Source organism: Euleptes europaea, chromosome 16 (genome assembly GCF_029931775.1).
Source record: "Euleptes europaea isolate rEulEur1 chromosome 16, rEulEur1.hap1, whole genome shotgun sequence".
NCBI classification, from domain to species: Eukaryota; Metazoa; Chordata; class Lepidosauria; order Squamata; family Sphaerodactylidae; genus Euleptes; species Euleptes europaea.
In genome coordinates this window covers 37522571-37540710 of record NC_079327.1, presented here as the reverse complement: position 1 = coordinate 37540710, position 18140 = coordinate 37522571, and the positions used below count along the sequence as shown (strand labels likewise).

Sequence of the window (18140 nt, the reverse complement as noted above, 5' to 3'; positions counted from 1 at the left end):
GTGACATCAAGTGGCTGCTTGATGTATTATTCTGACCTCATGTCAATCAATATGCGTCAGTCTCCTCTTCAGGTGTGCCCATTTGTCACCAGTGGATAAAACAGAAGAGCTCAGTACAAAAGGAACCATAGCCAAGGCATAAAGATTGGTCAGCTCATGTTGTACTCTCCCTTTGCGTAGTTTCAGTACATGCCATCTTGTGCTCAACAGAGCATGAGTGTACAGTATCTCGAGCACAACATAAGATGCTGTAGCATCTGAAATAGGGAGAGTCTTTATGTTCTGTGATGTCCTGGAAGAAGAAACACTCTTTAAAATGTGGGGCCAGCTGGCTTTCCTAATTGTGTGTGTGCTGTTCTTTGACTTCTGAGGACAGAAGTAGCTTTGATCAAGATGATTATGGGATGGGTGACTCTCTGCTGTGTCATCTCCAAAATTCTCCCCCCAAACCCCCTGAACATCTATTAATTCTTAATTTCTAGAGAGAGAGATTGCTGTTGTATGCCGTCACCGTCTGTTCTAGGAGACTTTCTCTTCAGTCTAAAAGGGTGGGGACAGGCTGTGATTACTCAGTAATGAAGGAAAGGTACTTTTGCATCTCACTTATACTTTTGATGCATACTCAATGACTCTCTTCTGGCACTGAAAGTAATTCCTGGGATAATCCTTGAAAAATGCTGGCACCCAGTAAGCCCTGACAGCCACAAATCCACACTTGGTCAAAAAGCGCATTTCTGACAAAATCTGGGATACATCAAGGATCAGTGCTGAAGGCTTTCTTGATGATTCCTCTTCAGCTTAGAAATGTAAACTCCTTCTAAAAAGGGTACTGTAAGCTGCAGTACTGCAGTCCAAAGCTTTGCTCACAACCTGAGTTCAATCCTGATGGAAATTGGTTTCAGGTAGCCGGCTCAAGGTTGAATCAGCCTTCCATCCTTCCGAGATCGGTAAAATGAGTACCCAGCTTGCTGGGGGTAAAGGGAAGATGACTGGGGAAGGCACTGGCAAACCACCCCATAAAAGAACAGGGGTGGGGAACGTCAGGCCCGGGGGCCGTTTAAGGCCCGGGAATCATTTGGTCTGGCCCTTCATGGGTCCTGGCAGATCTCTAGCTCAGAAGGATCTAAGACTGGAAGTCCGCCCCCTCCCGCAGACAGGAACAGCCTCTATTCAAGGCTGATGTGAGTTTGTTTTGCCGAGAAAAGAAACCTTTTTTCCCCCTTGCAGAAGAGTTGTTAGCTATGGAGCTTCTAGGACTGCCCAATAATACAGCAGCCTAATTTTTAAGTTGATAATTTTGTATGGCCCACGAATGATATTATAAATATCTAAATGGCCCTTGGCAGAAAAAAGGTTCCCCACCCCTGGCCTAGAAAATGTCGGGATGTGACATCACCCCATGGGTCAGGAATGACCCGGTGCTTGCACAGGGGACCTTTACCTTTAAACATGTTCCTTAGTACTTTTTGCTTGTGCCTCCATGTAATTTGATGATTCCTTTCCAGCTTTGAAATTCAAACCCCTTCTAAAATTCTAAAAAGGGTGCTAAACATGTTCTTTAGTACTTTTTGCTTGTGCCTACATGTAATTTTGGTGCAGTTGCTTAAGTCTGTCATTCTGTAAGCACTTTCTGCACTCAGTCTTTTTTTTTTTTTTTGCTGTGGAATGCTGTATCCATGGCCTTTGGTCCTCTATGGTTCGTTTTCGGTCTTCTGTGCAGTCCCCCATTGGGACTGCACAGGTGCAGGCCTGCCAACTGGAGGTTTTTCCAGAGCTCTACCACTAGAGGACTAGCGTGTCCATTCCATATATCCGTTCCCGCTCAGGGCGGTCACATGTCCTGATGCTGCTGCACCCCTTCCCCTTCAGTTCCTTCTTCACTGCCATCGGAGAGAGACGTCTCTACCATCCTTGCTAAGATGTTGTCATTCTTCCAATAGCAACGATCTGTTGTGGTTGTCTTGTCAAATTGACTGTCGTTTGGTCATTTGTATGTATGTTTTCAGGATGGCTATAAATCTTTTGGGAATGTATTAAATATGGTATTCTTCATTAGAGTAGTAAAAACTGCTGGGGTTTAAGTGATTACAGTAACATTGTAATTGAACATGCATTCAGCATTCTTTTTCATAGCTTTGGTGTTATACCTCAAGGATGATTAAGTGTATACTGAATGCTTAAAAATGTATATTAAATTTAAGTTAAAAAATAAGCAGAAGCATGAGATTGAGTGACCACTTACCTGGCTTACTTTCCTCCCTTGTGTAATAAATGCTGCAGTCCTAAGGACATTTTCCTGGTACTAAGCCCCCATTGAATTACAAGGGGCTTATTTCTGAGCAGACCTACTTCAGCTTTCCCCACTGGTGTAGTGTAAAATTTCTTTAGATGGAATCCAAGGAAGTAATTGCAAGAAAATGGTTGTGATTTGTTCTTGAAAATGAGTTTGGAAATCCTTTTTTTAAAAACAACAACAACCAACACTTCCTTGCATGCTAAATCCTATCTTGAATGGAAATTCTATAAATCACTAAGAAACAGAGACGTGCAGAAAATTCCACTTATATCTGGTTAGATATGCATGCACTTCTACTTATATCTGGTTAGCCTTCAGGGTATGAAAAAACAGTTCACATCTCATTTCTTATGTTTGCCTTCTCCATATTATGCAATTCAAATATGCTTTTTAAAGCAAAGCTAAATGTTGCTGCAGTCCTGTCTTGCGAGAAATGTGGAGCAGATATAAAGTCTAAACGAGGCTTATGAAAGTCACACAACATTGAATATTAAGGCATGAGCAGTAGGGTATTCTGGACTTCATATCGTCACACTCCAAGTAAGTCCTTTACCAGTGGTAGGATTTACATTGCAATTTATGGCAACATCCAAATTTTTCCAAAATTCCTTCCACAAATCACTTAATGAATCCACTAAAGTCATCACTTTTGCAACCAATGTGATAAACCCATTCTGGAGCCCCATAGGTTGTGTTGTTGCTTTGTTACTTACCTCCCCTGTTTAATGTTATGCAACCCAACATTACCTCTAAATCTCCCTCTCTTTTTTCCCTCCCATATAGTTGCTTGTATTCACCCCACGGAGCCTACGCTCAAAGCAAACTTGCCCTTGTATTGTTCAGCTATCGGCTGCATCATCTCCTGACAGCGGAAGGGAGCCATGTGACCGTTAATGTTGTAGATCCTGGAGTAGTGAATACCGACCTGTATCGGCATATCTGTTGGCCAGCAAAACTGATGAAGTGGATGGCAAGCTGGCTCCTTCTTAAGGTACATTGGGATAGTGTAATGATTTCATTTTATGCCGATGAATTCTGTGCACTATTAACTATGAGTCTGCCAGCACTTAACATACTTTTTTTGTCTATTTGTTGTGATTTACAATGGCGGATTTTGTTGTGATTTTGTCTATTTGTTGTGATTTACAGGGTGTCAGCTTGCCCAATGGCAAGTGGGCCCTGTGGGCCCCCTTAAACATTAGACAATATGTTAAAAATGTTAGTGACCTTTTAGTAGCTTGAAAATATAATAGGTTTATTTAAAAATTTTAAAAATTAAAAATTCAATTATAACAATCTGTATTTACATTTCACAGTGGGTAGCCGTGTTAGTCTGTCTGCAGTAGTAGAAAAGAGCAAGAGTCCAGTAGCACCTTAAAGACTAACACAAATATTTTCTGGCAGGGTATGAGCTTTGTGAGCCACAGCTCACTTCTTCAGATACCATATGTATTTACATTTAGTATCTATTATATTCTGCCTGTAATATGTACAATATATGTACACTGTAATTACTAAAAAATATTCCCTTTTTAGATTCCTAATGAATGGTTATGATCCAGAAATTACAGAAACAGTAGCCATGTTTTTGAAGTACACCTCAATGATTAAGATCAAATCAAAGATACAATAGCTGATATCATCATTTGTCTATTTTAGATACCTGTTTTATATGTATTCCAAATTCATTTTATTTCGGCATACTCCATTTTATCTATGTCTATTGAGATTTTATTATCTGATTAACCATGAAATGTCCTGAATGACTCGCTATGCCAATAAAGGTTTTGAATTGAATTGAATTGATACTAAAAAATATACACTTATTTTGCAAAAAAAATTAATTGTACCTTTTTCCACTCATGTATTTTTTTTGAATTTTTTATTTATTTCTTATAAAAATTAAATGATAGCCTCATAGTTGTGGGTAGGCCCCTTTGTCTCCTGGCAACCAATATTTTTAGATCCAGTCCGCCACTGGTGATTTACCTGTGCTAGCAATAAACATGAAACAGAAAGACTTCTGCTTCAGGAATATGTATCTATAGCCAACTGGCTGCCCACAAGCTACAGCTGGTCACCAGCTGGTTCCATCCTCATTCCTGACAGTCAGAGGTGATGTTTGCCACTGCTGCTATCCTCTCTGGCATTATTTGGTCCAGTAGCTGCACATGGCACATCATTTTGAAGCTGGTTGGCCAGCTGTCCTTCAGCCTTTCCAAGAGCGAAGGCCCTTGGGACACCCTTACTGTCAGCACCGGACAGATCAAAAGGTGACCCATCTAGCTGGCATACCTCGCAGCATGTCTCAGAAGTTCCTGCTTTGCTGCAGAGGTTCTGATACATCCTTTGCTTTTGTACGGAGGTGATTGTTCAGCCCAGGTGACTAAGATGCTTCATGGGGGAAATGGTGATATCATGGTCAGTGGTATCCAGCTCTTGAGCAACTTAATTGGTGATGAACACGAAGAAATTGGCCATACCTTATGTATTGTACAAAAGCTGGTTAGTTATGAGGAATTTTGTTGACCTGTCAGTACATACAAGCCTGCTCCCTGAAGACAGTGGGGCAGCTCCAAAGAGGGAAGTTGACGAGACTGAAGAAGCACAGAAGAACAGGGTAGAAAAGTAGAGAAGCCAGCCATACAGTTGGGGTAGCACGTGGGGATCCAAAACCAGCTACAAGTTGGATGGGCTGAGGAATAACTTTTTATACATTTTTGCCAAGATCTAGGAGGGAAAAGGGGGTTGGCATTGGAATATGGGAGTGATGAAAAATCCAGCTCTCCAGAGATGAGATGATTTGAAAAGGGTTTTTGTGTGTGTGTGTGTGTGTGTGTGTGTGTGTGTGCATTGTGGAAGAGAGTTTTCTTACCAAATAAAGCGGTTTGTTCTGTAGTTCTTAGTCCTTTTACCTTTAAACCAGCTGTCCTTACTAAGAAGGTAAAATTATCGAGGAGAAGTGCTCCTTGATGGCTGAGTATTTTACATGACAGAATAGGGGGAAAGATCTTCCTGTCCAGCTCTTAAAATAAGGAGAAAATGGCTGGGGCTGGCCCATTGCTCATTGTCTTGATTATTTGGGTCATTCAGTAAATCCAGATTATCAGGGGGAGGAGGAGGAGAAGGAGCGCGCAGCCGGCCCGCCTGCATTTGCTCAGCCCCAACGCGGCTGCAATCGTGACACCGGAGCGGGTGGGCAGGAGGCGGAGAAGGACATGGCGAGAGCGGCCGCCCCAGCCCCGGCCAGCCAGCCGCCTGCCTGCCTGCCTTCCTGGCACCGCCGCCGGAGAACGGTCGAGCGCTTCCCTCCGTGCGCCCCGGTGCGCCTGGCTCCGACTCCCAGCCGGGCAGCGAGCGCCCTCACCGGGCTCGCCTCCCCTCCCTCCTCCGGCGGACATCGACATTCTCCAGTCCGGCTCGGAATTCAGCACCCGCCCTTATACACCCGGCGTATAAGACGACCCCCGACTTTTGAGAGGCTTTTCCTGGGTTAAAAAGTCGTCTTATACGCCGGAAAATACGGTACTTACTTACTTAAATTTTTATACTGCCCTCAATCCCCAGCCAGAGCCGGGCTCAGGGCAGCTTACAAATAAGCTCTCAATACAACATAAAACCCTAAACTTATAATCAATCAACTAAAAACAGTTAAAACAATCCTCACAATTCATCGGTTATGATTATAGTTTCAACAGATGGTGCTCCTCCTCAAATTATAATGACCACTGTAGGCCCTGACAAACATTCCCCATATTAGTTGATGGTGAACAATGAAAAAACAGGAGGGGGGAAGTAGGGAGGCCAGCACTGATGACAACCGTCACTGTCCTCAACTGTAGGCCTGGTGGAATAACTCCATTTTACAGGCCTTGTGAAACTCTTTAAGATCCCACAGGGCCCTGGTCTCGCTGGAAAGGGAGTTCCGCTAGGGCCAGGGACCACCAGCAAGTTGTTATTAGCCGAACTTAATGGTCGGGGGGGGGCGTACCATGTGAATTCTGCATTTGTGAATATTAATACAAGAATAGGCATTCTGGCCATCCATTCAAATAACAGAAGTGAGAAACTAAAAAACTGATTAAACTGCCTCTTCTCAATAGGACCTGTTACGTCATGGTTAGAAGCCCAGGCTCCTGGATTCACCCGGGAGCCTGTTTTGTTGACACAGGAGGGGGAAGGTAGAAGGAAGCCAGGTGGGATGGAGAGGAGCGGCACCCATGGCTTTCCCTGCCAATGAAAGGCCCAATGATCAGCTGTTTGTCGGGCCTTTCACATGCGCTTTTGATAATGGCCAGGAAGGGCTTAGAATAGCCCTACCCGCCGGCTTGGGGGAGGACCATTGCTTCGGGGAACGGACGGTAAGGAGTCTTACTCAAAGCCCATCAGATGACCTTGTGCCAACCACTCTATTTCAACCTATCTTGCAGCATTAAATGAGGGGAGAGGAGCAGGCTGTGTATGCCGCTGTGAACTCCTAAAATAAAGGGCAGAATAAAAATATATAAATGGGACCTTAAGATTTTCTGAGTTGGTACAATAAGTTGCTATGCTGGTGTTAACACTCGTGGTTTTAGACAAAACTGCAGACATTAGGGGAAAATGTTTCTGTCCTTCAGCCTTTTATGTTAGAGAGAATTAACCCAAATAAATCTGTATTGCACTCAAAGTTTTTTTTCCCGAACAAAAAGTAATAGTATTGTCGAAGGCTTTCACAGTCAGAGTTCATTGGTTCTTGTAGGTTATCCAGGCTGTGTAACCGTGGTCTTGGTATTTTCTTTCCTGACGTTTCGCCAGCAGCTGTGGCAGGCATCTTCAGAGGAGTAACACTGAAGGACAGTGTCTCTCAGTGTCAAGTGTGTAGGAAGAGTAATATATAAACATCATAAACATCAGCACAACTTTAACAGAAAAGAAGAGAGTTTAAGAATGAATAAGACTTGGCTTCCTGTCCTGAAAACCTCCAGACTACAGTCCACAATAGCCATGCGGATTAGCCTTGGATTCCACATGTTAACAGATCACTTCAGGATACAATGGTTCCACATACCACACCCTCATCAGCACTTTATCTTGATTCTTACAGGTCAATGATTTGCACATTACCTTTAATACTTTGCAGGACAATGACTCAGCTCAAACCCAACCCCCTTCTGACTATATATTACTCTTCCTACACACTTGACACTGAGAGACACTGTCCTTCAGTGTTACTCCTCTGAAGATGCCTGCCACAGCTGCTGGCAAAACGTCAGGAAAGAAAATACCAAGACCACGGTTACACAGCCCGGATAACCTACAAGAACCAAAAAGTAATCGTATTAAATCTGGGTCTAAATAATTCTGCAGAGGTGCCAGTTGAATTCAAAGCCTTGATAGGGATATAGTGCTTATCTAGTGAAGTACATTATAATCTGCAACAGTGGGTATAAAAACAAATTATGAATGCAATAAAATCATGTTTGGTAGTACTCTTTAAAGTACAGCTTTTGTTCTCCAGCTTTTTACTTTGAAAAAATAAATAAATAGTAATAAATGTGAAAAGATACCACATTTTAAAAAAAAAACATCCTCAGTTTACTTTTTAAAAGAATCAATTTTTATTACTTAAGAGTATGTTCCTTTTGTTCTGTGCTTTGCTTTCAGAGTCCCCCCCCCCCTCCTACTAATGTTATTTTTCTTTTGGAATATCAAAGTTGAAGCTGGCACTTTCCACTGAGTTATTGCAACAGGAGATTGAATTGTTCTGCCTGCTTCTTATGCCATTCTGCTTCACCTGTCCGTCAGACTACACAACTGGCCCTATCAAAGGAGTGAGCCAGGTAGTAAAATCCATCAAAGTGGTAGCTCCTAGCCCCCCTCCTTTTTTCTTTCTTTTTGAAATAGCGGTCTAGCTCAGACAGTTTTTTTACATTCACAAAGGCATATTTTGCTGCATTTTCAGAGATCCACAAGTATGGAAAGGCCTCACCTTGTCTGTAGGTAGCTACAAGGGTCTATCACTGTTATTTGAGGGGAGGCATATACCATCTGTAAGGCAATGGCAAACTACCTCTGCTTCTCACTTGCCTTGAAAGCCTCTTTCTTGGGTCGCCGTGAGTTGGTGGCAACTTGACAGCATTGTACACACATGCACATATACCATCTTTTCAGAGACCTGCTTCAGGTAGCTCACAAGTAAAATAATATTTGAATAAAAGTGGGGACCCACAAGAAACTTGCAGGAGCAGCCATGCCATTCCCTCACCTTTGATTTCTTCCTTCTCTCTCCTCCCAACTTCTCTCAGGGACTCTCTTTCACACCCCACCCACACTCTTACTTTCTGTCCATCTACTGTCCCTCCTTCTCCCTTTCTGCCCCCATCCCATCACTTTCTTTCTCTCTCTTTCTGAGCCCCACCCCATTAGTCTTTCTCTCTTTTTCCCTTCCCCTCCCACAGCCCTGCTTTCAGCAGCTCGCCCAGAGCTGTTCCGGCAAACCCGCCGAGGCCTCCCCCCACAACCCCACTCGCAGCGGCTCACCCAGAACTGTTCTGGCGGGCCTGCTGAGGTTTCCCTCCCTCAGCCCCTGGATGCACTGCCTGAGGTACATGCCCCCTCCCCATTTTTTAAAATGTCAGATTTTTCTGCAGATGTAGGGGGTCCCCCAAGTTTTCAGAAACATCTGTTTGGGATAAGTGTTCCAAAGGCACCTGCAGGCTCAAAAAGGTTGGGGACCCCTGGATTAGGGAGTGTTGCAGTCCACACCAAATTTGGTTTCATGGGCACTTGAGGGTGTTGGGTGGAGAAAGGAGACGAGGACTACTTTCAGTGCCAGTGACAGGATGGCCAAATTGGTGTGTTTGGTATGTTGATTCAACTTCTCCATCCACAAGAGTAACACTGACAGCCCTCACCTGGGAATGTAGTTTGGGATCTTATTGCCCACTTCTAACAAATAAACTTTAATATAAAGTCATATTAACCAGCCCATAACAGATTCAATTTCCTGCTGAAGTGATCTCAGGCAGTGAGGTTGAAGGAGATTGTTGCTTTCAAACCTTGGCAAGCTGTGTGAGTTTAGATTGCCATTTGACTGATTCATTCATATGAACATGACATACAGTGTAGATCTCCAGATAGCTACCTCATGTTTTTTCAGTGGTGGATCATCCAGAAAACTGCCATATTAACAAGATGTTAAGCTAAGTATGTCTGGGATATCAGTTCCTCTTCACATTGATCCCTTTGATTCTTTAAATTATGCTTCTGATCTGGTCTGCATAGCAAGTAAATTTGCAAGTTGAGCAAATATTCCACCTCATAAGAACAGTAAGAGAGCTCTGTGGCTTGAGCAGGTTTTAGAAATAAGCAGCTTAATTTACTTCAAATCAGTAGGCATAGATCTTCATTAACACCTCAGAATTACTGAACTATACATTTGCCCTTTGATGTAAATGCATTCTGAAATATGAAATTAATTAGGCTGTTAGATCACAGTGCATATTTCCACTGTCAAGGAATAAACAGTGTACTGGCCTGAAACATAGGACTCGTAGCCCTGAAAATGGAAGCACTTCAGTGATCCCTTATTCCCCTTCCTGTGGCTGCCAACAACCTTTAGGGCTCTCCCTCATACTTGTGATGAAATGTCTGTGAACAATGCCCTGGGATTCATATCTTATTGAGTCTCTAAGGTGTTAGGCAGGTAAGCTTGTGTTTTTCTAGTAAATCACTACTGCATTGCAGACCCATTTGTACCAGCAGTTTTAATCCATGTATACCTCTCTTTTAAAAGAGTGAGAGACAGAGAGACAGAGAGAGATGTGGTGAGAATAAAGTGCATGTCATGAGATGCGTGCTTATCTTTCTTTATGCTACTATGAAATTAACAGGCTAAAGACATGGAGAATTCAGTTGTCTATGTTAGCCCAATCTTGTCAGATTTCGGAAGCTAAGCAGGGTTGGCCCTGATCAATGTTTGGATGGGGGACCATCAAGGAATTCCAGGGTTGCTATTCAGAGTCAGGCAATGGCAAACCACCTCTAAATGTATCTTGCCTTGAAAACCCATAAGTTGGCTGCTACTTGGCAACAAAAAAATATAAGAGCTAGAATATTTACATGTGGGGCACTATTATGAATGTTATGTCTTGTGGTTCAGTTTCCCACGTGTTCCATTATCTTCTCTGACCAAGGCTTTGACCAGCTGTTTCAATCAGTGTATGAATTTCATGTTCTTTCAGGTCCCTTTGGTTGCTTATTCCACAGCTTTTGTCCCACTCCAGTGTTTGTCTATAAAACCGGATATGATTCTTTTTGGACCCCAGTCAAGTGTGGGGACACTACCCCTGCCAATGTGTTTCCATCTCAATCTCTTAGATAACTCAGAATCAGAATCAGATCAGATAACCTTTATTGGCATAATATTGATGGTCACAAGGTCAGAGATAAACAGATAATATCTAGATTACAATTAAGTTTGAATCTTAACCTTAACAACTTATGCCAAAAACTCTGCCACTTTTACCGTAACATCAGTTTTCATGTCGTTCAGCAAGAATTGGCAAGTGGATATTCTATAAGGGGCCATCTGTTTGCTGATTAAGGGTAATATAAATTTTTTATGGGGTTCTTCATGTAAATAACAATCTAAGATAATGTGATGGAGGGTGTCTGGCTGGCCCATTCCGCATGGACATACCTTCTTGTTAAAGGGGTATGTAAATTTCCCATATAAAACCTTAGATGGAAAGGAATTGAGTCGAGCTGACATAAATGCTCTCTGTTAAAGAGGTTCCTCAAGTGTACTAATGTATTGCTGCGTCTTTCTGGGTAATATTGACAAACCCATTTAGATAACTCCTTTATTTATTATGGTCATAGACCAGCATAACAGTGATAAATTAGATAACTCCTAATACTTCTGTTTCCCTTTTACTACAATTTGGTAGACAGCGTTGATGGTGGTACCCTTGTGTAATGCTGTTCATAAGGTCTAACCTCAAGACACAGGGCATTCTTTACCAGCAGCCACTACCCTGCTTGTGTTGAATTTTTGTAGTCGGTAACTCCTGTATGTTTCAAGCCATCATTGTGATGTTTCCTTGCAGAGACTATTCTCAACTTTTAGCCACCACACGAACAGTAAATCTTGGCATACGTGCATCTATTTCACTGAAGAATAACAAAGCTTTGAGAATTTTGGCAGGTTACAAAGCACTCTCGCTTCTACCTACTATTTGTCACTGTCAGTAGAATGGCAAGCTGTAGAGAAGAGTCCTTGCAATTATTCCCCAGTAAATACACTTTCAAATCAAAATAGAGGGCAGGAACCATGCCGCTGATGACAAGCAATTGACTAGCTTTCATTCTACAACCTCTCACTCCCCCCTCCCGGCAACCTTTCTAAGGGTTCCTTAATGATAGAAACAAGGTAATGGCCTTTTCATGGCCAAGCTAGACATGATGAGGCAGGTGCATGAACATTATCCACATGTCTGCCCCCATCATATAAAATGTAGGCTGTAGAGGAGAATCTACTACTTAATTGAAAAAGAGCAGGGGGGAGATTCCCCCACTTAGTCATTATGCTCTGTGCTACCCATGGACCAGGATGAAGGTGAATGGTGATTTTTTAAAAAAGAAACCCCCCACCAAACAACAGAATAAAAACTTTGCAGTTTATTTTAATTCTTTATTTTGTAAGCTTCTGTTCTATCCCACAGCCCATTGCTTGTGGGTAGTTTGCAGTACAAATCAATAAAAATATAAAAACAGTCTTATAGAAGTTAGAACTTATCATAATTCAATAGTAAAAATAACAGAAATAGGCATATAAAAATAAATAACATGTAAAACATCCTTAAAACAAAAGCTAAGAAAAGCCAGGAAGCGCTAATGAAAGCAGACCACCATCAATAAGATTATAAAACTCTTATAAAAGAATGAAACACATAAATACGGAAGGGGGCAGGGAAGAATCTAAATTTTCATAGCACGAGCCAAACAAAGTAGACAGCTGCATTGTAGAGTAGCTGTAAAGCAGACAGTAGTTACAGTTAGCTGCATTGGTCCAAAAAACAGAGCCTCCCCAAAATGCCAAGTGTGAGCGGAAAGGATAACGTACTTAGCGCTGTTCTGTTTGTGTAAGCAGTAGTGTAGTCATCACAGCAGCACGTAGTATTTTCCATGCATTGTTCTAGCCCTTTCATGCTTTAGTAATATCCAGTTTGTTTTCTTAGGGTTAAATGTTTTTCACCTGGTTTAAAAGAACAGTTTGTTCTTCTTGTAATGGCTTTTTTTTAGTGTGCTTCACTTAAATTTACGCCTTTTGCTTATCTCCGGTGAGAATAAGCTCTCAGTATACATAACTACATTTGCTCACACTTGTTGTTACCCTAACCTCTTCCATTCCTGACCTCAGTGCTGCTTTATTAACCTTGTCTCTTCCTTTCCCACATCAGCTTCTTCTACTGTCAGAATTTAGGTTATAAACTGTTTTGGTTCAGCAATCTATGTTATTCTGTAAACGAATGGAGCCATAAGAATGAACCATTAGTAAGTCTACTTACAGTAGCAGTGAAAAAGAAATATTTAGGATAAGATGTTCAAACAACCTAAAATTGGATTTCTGTGAAAAGCTGTTACTACAGGCAAACAGCTTACCACTTAGTAAAGTTTTTTACAGATTGTATTGCTGTAAGTGTGACATAACTTTTCTGCCACACGTTCTTATGTCTGGTAAAGGCATTTATCAACTGATAAGTCTTCCACATGTGATTTGGTGGTATTCTGTTAGCAGAGCATGATTAATTAGATTGTGTGGGAATGTTCCGTTCTCTTCTGTAAATAAAGAATAAGTAAGTAAAGACATAAAGTCACAGCAATGCATGGAGAGATAACAATACAATACAATACAATACAATAACCTTTATTGGCATATGATGTAAAACAACAGATCATCCATACAGATAATAAACGGTCAGAGGAAACAAAAACATATTAAAAAGCCATCAATCATTAAACCTTATCCAATCTGTTTTTGATTATTAAGCTTAAAAAAAAACAGCTATTTTTTCAGTTATTTCAGGTGATAAATCATTAAGAAGATGATAGATTATGAGGGCTTCCGAGTGACCTGATATCTTAGTTAAAATAGAGTCGAGAAAACTGGAGCAGATGACATTATACTGAGGACAACGAAGAAGGATATGGGAAACTGACTCGATTGAATTTGAGTTACAGGGACAAAGCCTTGCTGAGTATCTGGCTTGGTTATATCTGCCAAAGGTAATAGCTGAAGGAAGGGCATTGCACCTAGCAAGTGCAAAAGCTTTGTGCATTTGCGGGGCATGTAGGGTAGACAAATAAGGAGCCAGTCGACCAGTAGTTAAAGGAATTTCAAAATTCAAGGGGGAACATGATTTTTTGGCAAGAATGGCAAGAGTTTGTAGTTCAATGTCCAGAATTCTGTGTTTAACTATTTGATATGCACTTGAGAAAGGGAGCATAAACAGTCAATGGATAAGCCTATTAAAATTATTTTACCCATTATACCAGTGGACCATTTGGAGATGTTAGATTCAAACAGCACATGATGTAAAAAAGCTCCTAGGATCATATTGATAGTGTATCCGCAGCCAGTATTTGATTGACATAAGCCAGGCTCTTGTTTCTATCCTAACAAGGCCAGTTTCTAAGCAGAGGACTGCATATGGGATGCAACATGGAAAGCCCATGATTTTCCAGACAAACTTGGATTGTACCCTTTCAGCACGAATATCAAAAGCATTAATCCATACTGGAATGGCATAGAGTAGTTGTGGAATTATTTTGGCCATAAAGACTTTCAATGCAGATGGAACAAATTGATTGCCCCTGCCAAAAAAAAACCTCGTAAAATAGCCAATGCACTAATGGTGGCAATATTAACTGCTGATTGACGATGGTTCAACCAGGACATGTTATAGGTAAACTAGAGACCCAGGTACTTAAACTGCTTTACTTGTTCTATTTCTTTTCCAGCAAATATCCATTTTTGGATTTTGCAGGATATAGAAAATACTAATATTTTGGATTTCTCATAGTTCAGTTGTAATTTGTTAATAGAGAAAAAATTTAGACATCTATTCAGCCAACATCTGAAACCCACCTTTGTGGGGGAGAGTAATCATCCGCATAGAGTAAAATAGACACATGGATAATGCCTATTTTGGGGGAGTGACAGTCTTCCAATGCTAAGAAAGGAGTTAAATCGTTAAGAAAAAGATTAAATAAAAAAGGGGCAAGAATACACCCCTGCTTGACTCCTTTAATAAAGGGGATTTTAAGGGTTATTTCTCCTGAAGTTGGACATTTGATTTGGCAGGTGGTGGAAGAATACAGTGAAATAATTAGTTTAAGGAGTCTCTTGACCATACCTAACTGATGCAATTTGGCCCGTAATAGTTCTCTGTCAACTGAGTCAAATGCACCCTTGAGATTGAGAAAGGCTTCATAAAGTTTAGATCCCCCAGATTTAATGTACTTTTCGGCCAGATGCGCTAAGGTGATGCAATGATCTACAGTAGATTTACCCTGGCAGAAACAAAGTTGTTCAGGGCCTAAGATATTTTTTTCGGTTATCCACGAAGTTAATTTAAGTAATAAATGTTCGGCATATAATTTGCCTAAAATGGATAAGAGGCTGATTGGTCTGTAGTTTGAGGGGTTGGAACAGTCACTCTTCTTATAGATCTGGATTATGATTGTGTTCCGCCAGGCATCTGGAATGAGTCCTGTTCGATCAATCTTGGTGAAGAATGAAGCAAGATGGGCTGCCTATCCTTCCTTGTCCAACTTTAAGAGCTCAGCAGGGATCAGATCAGGACCAGGGGCTTTTCCAGACTTCATTTGGCTGATTAGCTCCATTATTTCATCTGGGGTCACTGGGGGCCACTCAGGCAGGTCCGCACCAGCAAAGTCGATTGGATTAGCTGGATTACCGTGATTCTGCTGAAATAGGGTAGAAAATAGCAAAACCAATTCTGGGGAGAAATAATGACCATAGGAGAAAATTCCTCCTGGAAGGAACCTGAAACTATGGCCCAAAATTTCTTAGAGTTGTTTGGGACCATAGCTTGGTATAATTGTTCCCATTGGTTATTATAAAATTCCAGCTTACTTTTATTTATACTTTCTTGTAATTTTTTTTTTTGAAGTATCTAGGTAGGAGGCAAGATCATTGGAAGAATGAAATTGTCTAAATTTTGCACAGTTGGGTTTTAAGAATACTGCAATTCTTCGAGAGCCACGGCTTAGCTCCATTGTTACTCTTTTTAGTTGCAGAATTATATTTTATACTAAGTGTTCGAGATAGTTGAGAGATCAGAGCATCATACGACAGTAGCTTACAATTAGGTTCTGTATTATCAGTAAGGGCAGCCCTGAGGTCCAGGAAAGAATCACACCTAAAAAGGCATCTAGCTTCATGAATGGTACGGTCATTCCACACAATTTTAGGAGGCACTTCTAGCTCAGTATTTGCAGAAACAAGAGGGCGATGAGTCACAACAGAGTGACCCATATTGAGTGTCAAAACAAGAGGAAGATAAGCAGAATTAGTGTATTCACTCCATAGCAACAGATTGAGTTGGTAACTAGGAGTGGAGCAACAGCTGCTCCAAAATATTGCAAAACCACAGTCAAAATGTGCAGCACTCTGGCACACATTCAAGAGAGCAAATGTCCCCCTTCATAAACTGGCTGACTGTATTTGCCCCAGGTACACAGCACTATTGAATTATGGGTTACAAATCTGTGTGAAATACCAAAAATATAATTTCAGAGATCTAATATACAGCTGAGTTAGATATTTGGAAAGATATAGCCCACCTGCCTCCTATAGTAAGTTTAATAACCTCTAGTATTTAGTTGACCATAAGTCATTTAACGAAAATGAAGTGTGTTTCACTTCTATCTGGAGAATGCTTCCACTGTAAGATGGTATTGTATTGACGTTGTATTTTATACCAAGATTCAAGAGATAAGGTTTCTTAACAAATATCTTCTTTTTCTTAATGAAAGAGAGAAAATCATTCCATGTCACTAAAAATATAAGCTTTTAGGAACACAGTAAAAAGAACACGTGTTAATCTGATTAGCAGCATGCCTTTTTCAGAATCTACCCCACTATTTGGTTAACACTGTCCAAAGGAGTAAGAAGTGAAATGTTGATTTCCCCCCCCCCATAGCCCAACAAAAGTAATATTTATACTTAAACAAAGAAAAAATGCTTCTGATCTATTCCTCTTAATTAAAAACCCGAAAGTAACACTGCTCAACAAAAACGAATAACTAGATATTTCAAATCAATGTTTACTTGGATTTCCTATTATTATAATTTGTTTGATACACTTTTTAATCCCACCTGTGAAGACCTGAATGGGATCTGCATAAAAGCTAATGAAATCTGGGGTAGCATACCTAGTATCACCCTAAGCCTTCTCTTGTGATCCTTAACCAAACCAAGAGGTTTCATAAAGCTCTTTTTGTGCAAGTGTGCAGGTCCTTGTGGTAAGTAAGCTGTCACCGGTGAGGTAACTTGTGAGGGTTTAAGATTTCCTCCACTTCTTACTTGAGGGGTGCAAATGTAATAGATCCCTTACAAGTGGGAACCCGTGAGGACTTGTGGGAGGCATTTCATCCCCCCACCCACACACTATTTCCTCTCCCCTTTTCTTAAAAGTCCCCATAGCCTCTCCCCTTGTCCTGCTTCTTTCTCTCTTTGAGAGGAAATTATGAATGTCTGGACCCAGCATTACTGAATCCAAGTTTAGAATAGCCCTCTCCCCCTGAAGTCAGACTTCTGAAACAAATGCTGTCTCCTGAGACCAAGGTTTCCCTAACCCAGTGGTCGGCAAACTCATTAGTCAACAGAGCCAAATATCAACAGTACGACAATTGAGATTTCTTTTGAGAGCCACCTAAACAAATAAAGGGAGAAGAAAGAGGGGGCAGGAAATCAGCTTGCTTTCCCCATCATTTTCCCCACCCTGCAGTTATTTATGGAGCCGTCAGCTCTCTTTTATTAAGTCCCATCAACATAAATAACACTGGCGGTGGGGAGGGGTCAGGAGGCACCGAGCCGGCCCTGCACAACCACCCGCCACCGCTGCTGCGCCCCTCCTCCTCCGCCTCCGGGCATCGTCTGAGGGTCGCGGGGGGGCTTCCCTGGGCCGGCCGCCCGCCCGCCTGGGGACCCTCCACGCAGTCTGCGCTGATGCGCCTCTGCAGTGCGCCTCCTCCTCCTCTCCGCCGGGGGGGGGTGTAGGGCTACCCCGGGGACAGGGTCCAGCTGGCCAGCCGCCCTCCTCTGCCTCATGGTGGGCAGGCTGGCTGCGGACGGTGCCTCTTCTCCCCGCAGGGCAACCACTCCGGGCCGCAGGCTAGCACTGTAGCTGCTGCCGCCAGGGGAACAGGCCGCCCTCGCCCCCCTGGCCGATGCCTCCCCCCCACCCGTGCGCCACCGCCGCCTCCTGCTCGGTGGGGCTGCGGGGCCGGCAAGGCGCCTCTCCATGCACGTCGGGGCGGACCGCCTCCTGCCGAGGCGCATGCTGCCCAGCCCCCGGCTAGGGCCTAGGCGCAACCCTCAATCCCCAGTCTTTCCTGCAGGCGGACCCGCTCCCCAGCCCCAGCCCGGGGAGAAGCGCCGGCAGGAACCGCAGCCGCTCAGGCCCTGGGGGAGATGAAGCAGCAGGTATGGCGTTTAGGGGCAGAAGAGCCGCATGCGGCTCGCGAGCCGCGTTTGCCGACCACTGCCCTAACCTGTTTTACTGGCATGTAAACCCTGTTTGAAAGAAAATGCTTTTAAGTTTAAATGCTT

The 18140-nt window shown here is 42.4% G+C and overlaps 1 protein-coding gene across 2 annotated transcripts in view; it reads left to right on the top strand.

Annotated features, from left to right (window-relative positions):
- LOC130488297 (E3 SUMO-protein ligase ZBED1-like) overlaps positions 1-18140 on the top strand; it is a 134564-nt gene that overhangs the window by 91595 nt on the left and 24829 nt on the right. For both annotated transcript variants that reach the window (XM_056861947.1, XM_056861948.1), the window contains one exon: positions 3080-3287. In XM_056861947.1, coding sequence (XP_056717925.1) covers positions 3080-3287 — 208 coding nt within the window. The remainder of the gene's footprint in view (positions 1-3079; positions 3288-18140) is intronic.